The following is a 12,785-nucleotide window of genomic DNA, read 5'->3' on the forward strand; positions in this document are numbered from 1 at the left end:
TGTCTGTACAGCAGCATTGCCACTATGACAGTGAACCTTGCCAACACGTCTAGTGTACGTGGTGCCATTCAGGATCAATCTTGTGGCAGTTGACCCCCAACAACTATCACTCAGTGTATGTTTTGAGCCTGTCTACCCGCTGTGCCTCAGGACACAGTGAGGGCAATGCTTTCCTGAGCTCCCAATGCTTGCCATAATCAGTCACCGGGACCAAGAAGCGCTTCTTTGTCTGTAGCAATTAAATAATTCTGCCCCCTTATGTTGTGAACTTGCTCAGATGTGTGCAAGGATGAACATTGTGTGTCTTATGAGCGGTGACCATGCTGCTTACCTACCTTCTGAGCTCCTGCTTTCTATATAAGCTTCTCCTTATCTCCTGCCTCCTATCAATTAATTGCTCTCTTCTTTTTTCCTTTTTTTTTTTTTTTTCCCCTGAGTATTCCATGAGGCAGGTGCTATATAGATGGATTTTTCTGAGCTATTTCCTGATATAGCTTCCCCGCCCTACAAACTCTCTTCACTGGCTTTGCTGCAAGGAAGCTGCAGCACATTGTCTGCTCCACGGAGGCTACTCATTCTGCTGGTGTGTCTGCTACGATCCGCTTGCCTTAGGCACGCTGTGAGCAGGTTCAGGAGTCTGTGCTTTAATTGAAAGGAGCATCTTTTAATCTGTGCCCCCTGACGCTTCAGTCTGCAGGCTTTTTCTCTTGATATTCACCTAATAATTTTCCTTGTCCTGGTGCCATTACGGTCATGCTACCAAGGAGATATAATGTGGCCTTTCTGAGTTGTGACTGCTCCAAACGGAGGTAGCCTGGCAAGTTGAGTGATGCCCTCACTTTCTATTTGGCATTTGACTTAGTGTTTGTGTGCTGTTCCTGTACTCTGCACCAGACAGCTTGTCCACCTGGGATATTCATGTGAAGAAAGCCCTGGTGTACCCTGACTGTGTATGGGCTATTCCATGCTATTGTCTCTTTGGGATTGTCTTAGAGCACATAGAGCACAAGGTAAATGTCTGTACATTGAAGTAAAGTGACGGTCTCCCACTCGACACTGCTAAAGTCCCATGCCTAGTACAGGACAGGTACTCCATGCTGAGGTCAAAGTAGCACCCTCGCTACTTTGTGAGGCACCAGCTCCCTGCATATAACCCCTCACCTAACTCTGATCTTCACAAGCCATGTGCACCTTGTTATTTGCCTCTTTTCTGCCAATTTAGAGCTGTAGAAATTCACTCTGAAACTCTAAGGCTCATGGTCTCCTTCAGCTATGGTACTTTCTGTACATCTCTGATAGGATTTTTCTTGTCACAGCCATTATGTGTGACCCAATTTGCAGAACGGTCACCTCTGCAATCTTCTCCTTCTGCTACACCCATAAGTCTTCCTTCTGCATTCCTTCTCTCCTCTGCTATACTCCTGTCTGCTCACTGAAGAGCATCCCCTGTTTTCTTTTCCTTCTAGAATTAATTTTTAAGCTGCTCTAGGTCTCATTGAAGAGTTAGGCAAATGCAAATACCATCACATAAGAACTGGGGAGATCACATAGCGGGGTCCAAGGAAAGGAAGGGCTGCTTACAATGACAGCTTGCCACAAGCTCCGCTTAGCTGCTGTGCCAGGCTGTGCCCCCTTTGTGATTCGACCAAAGTCAATATATGGAGCATGACCTTTTATATACATCTGCATGGATAGGAAACTGCTGCTTCTGTGATTGATCTTTTGTTTTTCTGTCGTATTTCCAGTTTCTAATCCTTTGTATCTATAGGAACGGAGCTAGATCTGGCACAGCACTCAGGCAGAGAAGAGAGAAAGTCAAGGCAATACAGCTTCAGTGCTGTATACTTCTTTCTCTCCACAGTCTTGATAACGTATAGCAGCCTTCAAAGTGCTACTTCCAGGAGTTTCTATGCAGTATCTGACAAGCACAGGTCATGCCCGCATTGCTCCTCAGCCGCTCAGATCAAAAAGCAGTTTAAAACAGGCTTGCTCCCTGATTATTAGTGTGTAGCCTTGCATTGCTACAAGGGGGAGCCTACATCTTTAACCCTTGCTAGACCATGTACCAGCACAGCTCCAGCCTTTCTATATCCTAGCTGTCCCGATGTTGGCTGTCTTAAGGTGGAACACTGTGCTGATTTGTCTGCTGCTGCTAGCCACGGGCCCTTTGTGAGAGCCCAACAGGGCAGATGAGGTGGGCACACTGTGCCTGCCTGCGAGCAGGGGAGCCTGATGGCTCCTTGGCACGCTGGGTGCCTCCTGCAAAGGAGGATGAGTTGTTCTTCAAATGCGGCTGAGAAAGGTATTGCTGCTAGCCTCCCTTATGTGAGATGCTGTGAATCAAATCCCAGGATTAGCGGTATGGTGTGAAGACACTGAAGCACAAAAAAAAAAAACACAACACCTTTTTGTTTTTATGAAAATCAGCACTAGAAATAATTTTGTCTTACCAGAAGTCAGGGAAGAAGGAACATGGTGTCCCACTAGTGAGAAAACTTATCAAATCTCACCAAGAGAGAAGCCTGCTACCTGACTGTAAAAAGCTGATGCAGGAAGATGAATTCTGCAGATATGCTATCTGAATGTTTAGTTCTATATTACTAGTTTAAAAAAAAAGTTCAATGATGTTAGGTAATTTGCACAGGAAATCTCCTGTGCAGTCATTTACTGAGTTATAAAACCTACAATATTTCAGACTCTTGTAAATGTAAAAGAATATAGTACCTACTTCATTAAACTTGCATTTTAAAAAAATTCCACTATATAGGAAGCCTAGTAGTTGCCCTTATTCACAGTTTACTCAACTTGAACTACTGTTGATCAACACTTTTCTTTAAATTGGTGAGAAGATGTAGCTATTCATCTGTTTCTTTATGCTTTCCAGCAGCAATGCAAAGATTGCACACAAGCTAGAATTAAGCTTTTTAACAAATCCAAAACATGCTGTGACTAGTGGAAATTTGTGGGAAATACTGTCTTAATAACCTACCAAAAAGCTTTGTCAAAAGTAATGTGATATCTGGGCACAACTGTTGTTGTGGTAACTGTAGATTTTCACTTTGGCTATGGGATATTTCAAGGAATGGTGTCAAGAATTGCTCTCTGGTGCACCCGAAATTTTCTTGAACTGGTAGGACACTGAATTTGTCATGCTGAAACCCAAGATGTCTGCATCAAACATGAAGAACTGGCAATTGTAGGTGTGAGGGGAGTCTAACTCTTTAAATATGCTGCTGTGCTGCCTGCAGCACTTCTGCAGTGATGCAATGTATATAAAATGTAATGAAAAATGCTCATACTGAGAGTGTAATTATAAAGAACAAGTTTTAATGGATATTATGATATTGCTATGTGAAAAGATCTCTCTCTAACACCCTTTCTCCCTTTTAACTAGTGGTGGTTTTTGTTGTTACTGCTAAACGTGCTATGATCTCTCCTGTTCTTCAGAAACTGAGAGTTATTTTCTTGTGGCAGCTCTGTCTTCCTTGTCTCTGTAGCGCTCAGTGGTTGAACTTCCTGGAGACGGGAAGGCTTTGGTTTAATATCAGCCATTGATCACAACACAGGGTAACTGAGTGAAATGTAACGGCCTGTAAAATACGGGTCATGGGTGATGACGTACAAGTCCTTTTTTAGCTTTGAACTCTGTAAACCCTGAGGAAACATGAGGCCTTGCTCTTTTCCCACTTCTGGGGTCAGCTTTGCAAAGCTGCCGAAAAAGGGGGGGTGGGGGTAGGGGCGGAAATAAACCCAAACCAACACCCTCGCCCCCTCAGAAAGGTTATTCCATTGAAAACTGAACTGATCATGGCTCCTGCACTTGGTTTGTCACTCCAAATCACACCTTTGAAGGTCTCTCTTTGGCAGGCTGTCTGCAGAGGCCCATGCACATGTGTGAACCAGCCCCTGTGGGAGAAGCAAGTCACAGAAAAGCCTTCTGCAGGGCAGGTGCTCCCCAGGGCCTTGTTCAGTGGCAACAGCCACTGCAGCTTCTAATTTTCAAATGAGGCCTGCCGCCTGAGCACAGGCACGTTTGCCTGCACCCGTGCACAGTGGTTTCACGCCACCCAACCACAAATTGCTGCACATCCAGCCCCTGAGCCCGCCGGTGCAATTACTGTGGTGAACAACTGTGGCGGATGCGGGGGGAAGGGGCCAAAGCAGGTGGAGGGCAGGCCTTGCAGGGTAGCCTTTAAAAGGGAAGGCAGTGGGGAGTGTTGTGACAAAAAACAACCGTAGAATCACAGAATGCTTAGAGTTGGAAGGGACTTTAAAGATCATCAAGTTCCAACCCCCCTGCCATGGGCAGGGACCCCTCCCACTAGACCACGTTGCTCAAAGCCCCATCCAGCCTGGCCTTGAACACTGCCAGGGATGGGGCATCCACAACTTTTCTGGGCAACTTGTTCCAGTGCCTCACCACCCTCACAGTAAAGAATTTCTTCCTAATATCTAATCTAAATCTACCCTCTTTCAGTTTAAAACCATTACCCCTCATCCTATCCCTACACTCCCTTGTTAAGAGCCCCTCCCCATCTGTCCTGTAGGCCCCCTTTAGGTACTGGCAGGCCACAATAAGGCCTCCCGGGAGCCTTCTCTTCTCCAGGCTGAACAACCCCAACTCTCCCAGCCTGCTCTTATACAAGAGGTGCTCCAGCCCCCTAATCACCTTCATCTCCCTCCTCTGGACCCGCTCCAACACGTCCATGTCCTTGAAGAAGGGAAGACTTCATCCCTCCTTGCAGCAGCGGCAGCTGCAGCAGCAGCAGCGCCGGGGCCGGGGGCGCGCCGCGAGCCGCCGCTAGGTGGCGCCGCAGCGCCCGGCCCCGCGGGAGCGGTGTCGAAGACTGGGGGGAAGGGGGAGAGGCGGTGAGGTGGAGCATGCGCAGTGGGCGCGCCTCACCCGGGCCGTTGGCCCCCGCCTCCTGGCTGCGCTGCCGCTCCCCCTCCCCCTCACGGCGGCGCCGCCACCACAGCGAGCGGGAGGAGGAGGAGGAGGAAGGGAGAGAGGGAGGGAGGCAGGTCCGGCGGCCCTCTCGGGTACCCCCAGCGGCTAGGCGGGCGAGGGGAAAAGATGGCGACGCTGGGAGGCGAGTCGCAGCCCTTCCCCGCCGCTGCTCTGTCGGCGGCGACGGCCGGGGTGGGCGGCGGCGGTGGCGGCGGCGGGTCGCTGGGTCTGCAGGCGCCGCTGAACCGCGGTCTGGAGCGGGCGTTGGAGGAGGCGGCGCACTCCGGGGGTCTCAACCTTAGCGGCAGGAAGCTGAAGGAGTTCCCGCGCAGCGCCGCCGCCCTCAGCCACGACCTCTCCGATACGGTGCGGGCAGGTGAGGCCGGGCGAGGAACCGGGGGCGCGGAGGGGAGGGGGCGGCCGGCGTCGGTATCTGCCTGAGGGGGCGGGGAGGAGGGAGGGAAGGAACCTTCCCCCCCCTCCGCCCCCTCAGGCATCCTAGTGCCCCTCAAGCTCCCTCTGAGGAGGACACCCATTCCCCACCCTTTTCACTCCGTGAGGCTTTTGCCCTTCCCTGGGCCCGTCCCCACAGGGCAACCGAGCCCGCTCCCAGCTCTCCGTGGACCCTATGCTTTCTTTATTCTCCCTCCCCCCGTCTTGGTGTATGAAGTAGGTGTTTGCTCCCATATGGCTGGATCTCTGCACACTCCCCTCCATTCCATCCCTATCCCTTCCCCCTCCCTCCCCCCCCCCCCCCCCCCCCCCCGCATTTGGTGAGGCAGAGCTGGCTCTCTCATCTGAGGGAATGTGGGGGGGGTGGGGGGGTGGAATTCTTGCTCGCACCTGTCTCGTTCTCCCTCTGGGGAATGTGTATCTCTGTGCCACCCTTCCCTGACCGCTGAGGTTTGAGGTGGCAGCCAGCTCACCTTTGAATCGGTTGTGGGAGGAATGCAGACGTGTGCCAGGGTGGATACCCGCTCCTTGCATCCCACTGCATGTAGGTGGGCCCATGGAGGGGACGCAAGTCTGTATGTAACCATGTTAAGACACTCATGTGCCTCTGAACGTGTCACCTGTTTGCACACCAGAGGTGGAGACATGGCCATAGGAACACTTTTGCTCTGCGGCTACCCCAGGGAGCATGCTACCTTTCACAAATGCCACTTGTTCAACACTGGGGTTGACATCCACCCCTGTGTTCTTACAGTCACGTAGCTATAGTTCCAGCTCTGTATGCAATGCTATCTTCCAAGTCAAATGTGGAGAGAAATCCCTGTCTTCGCAGGCACGGTACATATTCTACAGCGGGGGACACCATCATTACATAAATCTGCAGAGGGGACAGGCCTAACAACTCTGCAGGCAGGAGTGATGAGGGGACATGCATCCAGTCTGTGTTTATCTTGTCCTCACACCCTCCTTCCAACATGAAAAAAAGCCCACTTGTTTCTCACCTAAGGGGGCATTTGTTTTCCTGCCTGTTTGTGCCAGGGGTTGGAACCTTATCCATTCTTTACACAGTGTCACTGCGTAGAACAGTACAAATGCTCACTAGAAGATTATATTAGTGTATTCCTAAGATCTTTAGTGTACCGCCTCCGCATGCCCTTTTATGTCCCTTTGCCTGCTGAAGATAGTTGTGTTGTAACAGCAAAGGAGCAGACAAGTATTCACTTGTTTTTGTCCCACAAAACAGCAGGTGCTATACCTGTGTGCAAACATGTGATAACACGAACCTAAATTCTCAACTACTGCTGTACATGAGGGTACTTATGCCTTCCTGTATGTGAAAACATATGTGCCGACTGTACACTTGCACCTATCCCAGCTATAAGGAGCAGAGTAATGTCTCAGATGCGTGTGGTAATTGTTATTTAGCTCTCTCACTTGTTTGCTGTTGCTGACTGGATTTCACAGCGGTCCGTATGAACACCTATATCATCATATCAATAAAAGAGAAATAAGAAGGAAACTTGATGAATGAAACTACCACGAGCTGGTAGGATGGATTGCCATGCTAACCATTAACTAACTCTGTAGCACATGTGATAGTGAAAAGGATAAGATGTGATAGTGGAACTGTACGCAGTTAGAAGAATGACTTTCAGCTTGTCTCCCCAAGCAAGATGTTTTATCTCTTTTCTTTTTTAAAGTTATAGTCTAATGAAGACATGTGTGATATAAGTAGTTTGGAAAGCCAGAAAGTTAGTTTGTTTGGTTTGACCTAATACTGATCCAAACTGTTGGAAAGCAAACGTATATGCTGGAAAGAAATTCTTTGATTGGCAGTGATTGCATGTTAGCATTTATATGTTGTGTAAGTATGTTCTGTACAAGCATGAGCTGTGTGTTGTATGTGTAGGTAAGTACATGCTTGTTACATGCTTGCTTGTTCTAATAAGTTTTCTATTCAGAGGAAAGCTCTGGGAAAAAAAGTAGTCTTTGCCTTCAAGCATTAATATGCTTTTGTTGGAGTTTACATAGAAGACATGCAATGTGAAATTAAATTTAGGATGGGATTTTTGTTCTCTTTATACCAAACAAAAACAGCAGTGCAGAGCAGCCCATGTCTCGATCTTGTAAGGAGAGCAGCCCTTTTTTCATTGTCCTCTTTTAGGACAACCATGTGTTAATCTATAGTTACTTTATATTTTTGTTTGTAACAGGATGTTGTAACTGTTTAATGGGAATTGTTTGCCTTGTGAGTTAAGTTGTATATTGATAAATTTCTGAAAAATGTGTGTTCCTTTTCACTTGTTACATTACATAAGTAGAATATATAAACAGAAGAGACGCTTGGCTTGAGCCCAGATTTCTGAAGCTCTTGGGGCAAACTCTTGATGGGAATTTTCTCCCTTGCTTCCTCTCCATAAATGTGCATAGTATAAAACCAGTACTTTCTTGTACTGCTTGGAATACAACCTCGCATTAAATGACTTTTACTTTTGGATTTGATGTGCTGACATGTCTCTGAAGCCTTGAAACTTTGGTGTTTGGGGTCCGGGTAGCCTTTCACTGTTAAAGCTGTTTTGCAAAAGAGGGCCAACCTCATTGTAAAATAAGGGCAGTTGTTGATTTAGAGAAGACTAGTCTGGGGGATTGAGTTTAGAGATCTGAGGAGCAGGGAATTTCCAGAAAACTGAAACCATGTCTGCATCTTGATAGTGTTTTAACATTAGATACTGACAGTATTTTTGGATTGAGAAAATGATGATATATAGATACTCTCAAATAAAATATACCAAGCTTGTTTTGTGGAAAAGTGCTGAGTGCTTTAGGTAGGTCTGAGGAAGACAGAAGTGTTAGACTTTAAATTCTCTGTTCATGCATTTAATTTTTTTTCCTGAAGTTAGAAGTTGGATTTTATATAGCAATTGATACACTTATGAAAGGGATGTAGCTTGGTTGCCTTTAATAGCTGGGACTGAATTGCTTGACTTTTCTAGTTCTTACTGCAGTTACACTTCATAGTAACTGTAGAGACTCAACTATACTTGTCACTTTCTATTTGTGCAGCTTCTTGGTATGTTTTTTCTTCTGTGACTTTTATATGCATTGAATACGTCTTGCTTATAGGACATTTCTTCCTCAGTCTGAGAGTTCTGCTCAAGAGCTGAATGACCCAGTCAGATGAACTTTCAGGCAGTATCTTTGCAAACAGAAGGGAGTTTGCGTGGTGTGCAGTACTGTTAGAAGAAAATAAAAACCTCTATGTAAAGTATCTTAAGTTTAGTCAGATGTTTTAAACCACATCAGTGTGGATGCATTGCAGAAACCATTTCAGAAATAATAAATGCTATTCTTATCACTTTTATTACAGGCTGGCTTAGGCAGAAGACAGTGGCACAGTAATCACATAGTTCTTAAGTAATAGTGTGCAATTATATTCCTCAAAACCACTGGGAATGCTGGAAGCATGTTAGTTTATAAAAGAAGAAGAAAAAGCCCCAAAGCTGTTACTTAAATGTGTAACCATGGCTGCCTGTATCACTTCAACTTCTTTTTGTAGGCTTTGGCTGTATTTCTGAAGACAGATCCTCTGAACCTTTTCTGGTGAATACCTGTTTCATCCTTTTCTATTGTGTGGGTTAGGCACATGAGGAAGGATTACTTGCTACTTCTTGCGATGATGTTGGAGAAAAGCAAATATATATTTTTAAATCAAGTGTTAGATTGTTTGAAAAGAAATACAAATTGAAGTCTTTGAATGCTAGTTTGGACAGTATGAAATTCTGGGAAGAATATGTATTTATTTTTTTGTGCTTTAGAATGCTCACTTAATAAAATAACTTCTATCTGCTGTTTTTGGGGTTTTTTTTGTTTTTTTGTTTTAATGTTTATAAATGGGCTGCACTCTACAGACAATGCTGTGCTGAAGACATCTTAGCTTGCATGGCAGTATCTTTGGAATAGTTGTTTGGACTGTTTAACTACAGATTTGTTTTCAAGATGGCTCAAAAATCACAGTAGCACCTGAACAGCTATCTGAGAACCTGTAGAGTTTTCATTTTAGTTTTTGGGGTGCATTAGTTTGAATTTTGATATCTAAGTGCTTCCTGTGGGATCATGTAAATTTGTTTGGGTTTTTTCTTCCTTTTACAAGTTGTCGTCCATCACAGTTAAGTCCAGGAATGCGTTTGTTTGTACCCAACAGCTGGAAGTTCTTTCTGCTTGTCTTTCTGCAAGATTTATTTCTTGTTTTGGAGACTGATACTGGTTCAGATGAAATAGATTCCTTTCAGTCCTCTTTGCTAATAAAAAAATATAAAATTCTTATTTCCCAGTTTTTAAATAAACAACTGTGTATGTTAGATTGCTATAATTGCTATAATGATTTCCTCCTGTACTCGGCACTGGTGAGGCCCCACCCTGAGTACCATGTCCAGTTTTGGGCCCCCTACCACAAAAAAGACATCGAGGTGCTGGAGCGGGTCCAGAGAAGGGCAATGAAGCTGGTGAGGGGTCTGGAGCACAAGTCTTATGAGGAGCGGCTGAGGGAACTAGGGTTATTCAGCCTGGAGAAAAGGAGGCTGAGGGGAGACCTTATTGCTCTCTACAACTGCCTGAAAGGAGAGTGTAGAGGGGCGGGGGTCGGTCTCTTCTCCCAAGTCACAGGCAACAGGACTAGAGGAAACGGCCTCAAGTTGTGCCAGGGGAGGTTCAGGCTGGATATTAGAAAAAAATTTTTCACTGAAAGGGTTATCAGACATTGGAATGGGCTGCCCAGGGAGGTGGTTGAGGCACCATCCCTGGAAATGTTCAAAAGACAGGTTGACGTGGTGCTGGGAGACATGGTTTAGTGATGGTGTTGCATTTTGTTGTTTTGTGGGTGTTTATTTTTGTCAGTTAGGTTGATGGTTGGACAAGATGATCTTGAAGGTCCCTTCCAACCTAGAAGATTCTGTGATTCTGTGATTCATTCTCACTGCTGTTCTTCAACTCTTTTATTAACGTAATTCTTCCTTCACTTCTGGGAATTCTTCTAATTATAGCAGTAGATGTGCAGTTGGTTCCACTTATTATAAATGCAAGTTGTACTGGAAAAGATGTCACAGATACAGATTTTTTTTTTTTTTTTGTTTGTTTGTGATACAGCACACTTTCATGAACCAGAGATAACCACCAAGCGGACTCTTCTTTAGAATTTGGTTATTATTTGGTTACTAAGGAAGAAAGGAGATTTGATATGTCCCTCTCCTTTTAAGAATTCTCTCTAATAATTCCTGCTTTGAATATAATTCATCATCTTGAATTCATATTTTCATCATATTGTGGGTTTTTTGGATGAGGCTTCTTGAGGACCTTTCATTTTGCTCATTTTATCCAAACTCCTATCAATAGACCCAACATTTTTAATTACAAATCTGAAGAAAACAATCCCTCTGTTTCTTCTTCATGTTCAATAGTCAGTCCCTTCCTACAGCCTTCCTGTGTTTATTTGAAGATTTCTAACCTTACTTATTCTGTCTCTTACAGAAAAAACATCCTAAGTGTGCTAGGAGAGGAAGAGAGGAGGAAGTATGTTTGTTTATTCTCACAAATGAATTGAATATTGCCCTGCAGCCCAAACTTATGGGATGTAACTGTTTTTTGAGATTACTATATAGTGTGTCCTTATATTAAGGCTAAAAAGTGAAGATAAATCCATTTTGCATTCATTATTGTGTATCCAATAGTGTAACTGCAATTTCAGATGGTAACTTTGTAATGTGGTCTCTCTGGACATCTCTGTATTAACACATTCTAGTGTTTTGTTTTGTTTTTTTTTTTTCCTTATAAAAAATGCCTTGTGAAAGAGCTTTATCAAACTAAATGAATTTTTTGGAAGCATAGACGTGCTTAGAAATTTATAACTGCAGAATACCCTTTAAAGCCCTTTGATCTTTTTTTTTTTTTTTTCTTCCCCAAGTCTGAGTATGTCCTTGCTTGTGGATCATATAAACATCTGGGCTATTGACTCCTGTTGAAAAGAGTCTGTTAGTTCTTTTGCTATATAGAGTCTTCTCAGTTGTGCTTTTGGAAGTTGCCTCTTTTGTCTGGAGATTTATGCCCCCATAGCTGAAATGCAGTCAGTGACTTTGCAGGTGTTGATACGCTTTTCTCAGCAGGAAATAAAGTGAATTAGCTCAGAGTGCCTTTTGTTGCATGAAACAAATTAGGAGTACTCAATTGCCTGGTTACTGTTTCAGAATGTGGCTTGAGCAGATTAATGGCTTTCTAGCACTGACTCTGTGTGTGTCTGTCCATCTCCTTCCCTGGTGTGGGGTTTGGGTTTTTTTGTTTGTTTGTTTGTTTTGGCTAGCTTGCTTTGTAGAGAAGCTTCAAAACTAGTGCAAGGGCAAAGAGGCAGGAGAGGTGACAGCCTAGAAATCACATGATAGAAGGGAGGGTGAAACCTCTCAATTTCAGCAGGAGTAAGCTCAGCTGTTTAATGAACCTTTACCCTCACAGTTAACTTCCCATTTAGGGTGGCTGTTTAAAAAACAGCTGTACTTAAAATTGCCAAAGCCATGTTTGGCCATACTGTGCATGTAAATGGATGAAAACTGATGGCTTTTGTAGAAATGTTGTCACTTTGTGTGTCCTTGGCCCATCTGCCTTGGAAAAGACTGACTCAGAGCTCCAAAAGTGCTATTATATCAGTAAAGATGTTACAGGTTCCTTTTCAAATGCTTGTAGCTGAACAGCTTTGGTTTTGGAGATGCACTTGCACATCATCACAGGCCTTGTGGGAGGTAGAAGCCAAATATCTGTACATGGTTTGTGAGTCTTTTTTTCCCCTTCCTCTGGTCTGTTTCTCTTGTGTCCTTGGCACAAAAGACATTTTGGGTTAGACAACAGTAAAGCAGGAGACACAGTGTGAATCTTAATACAGTTACTATATGCAGAGTTTTGAAAACACTTAATACTTTTGTGAGGTGAAGAGAGCAGGGTAGAATTGGCTATGACAAAGTAGAATGAAGATTTTCCTAGTAGAACTGTGACTTAGAAGAGGAAAGGGGCAAATCGCAATGTAAGTTTGCACAAGAAAATGGATAGAAAGAAGATATTATTTAAAGGTGGAAGTGTCATACAAAGTGAATGAAAGTTTATGAAGTACTGAGTGAAAATATATGAACTGGTGGAAGTGAAAGAAGGGAAAGGGTTATAAGCAGAGTGATGAGCTATATATTCTTGGTTGAGTGTAATGTCTTGGGATGCTTTTTTGCTATCTGTACAACGGAGGAAGAACGGATTTCTTGAGCAGTTACATGAATAATGACTAGAAATTTATGAGCAGAGAATTAGATAAACATAGGGAAAATTATTTGATGCTAATATACATGACATTTACAGG

The 12,785-nt window shown here is 44.3% G+C and overlaps 1 protein-coding gene across 1 annotated transcript in view; it reads left to right on the plus strand.

Moving 5' to 3' along the window:
* The first annotated feature begins 4,975 nt into the window (after nt 1-4,975).
* LRCH1 (leucine rich repeats and calponin homology domain containing 1) overlaps nt 4,976-12,785 on the plus strand; it is a 130,772-nt gene continuing 122,962 nt past the window's right edge. The window contains exon 1 of the mRNA XM_074157733.1: nt 4,976-5,324. Within this exon, the coding sequence (XP_074013834.1) occupies nt 5,075-5,324 (250 nt within the window). The 5' untranslated portion in view covers nt 4,976-5,074. The remainder of the gene's footprint in view (nt 5,325-12,785) is intronic.

This window comes from Numenius arquata, chromosome 1 (genome assembly GCF_964106895.1).
Source record: "Numenius arquata chromosome 1, bNumArq3.hap1.1, whole genome shotgun sequence".
In the NCBI taxonomy this organism is placed as follows: Eukaryota; Metazoa; Chordata; class Aves; order Charadriiformes; family Scolopacidae; genus Numenius; species Numenius arquata.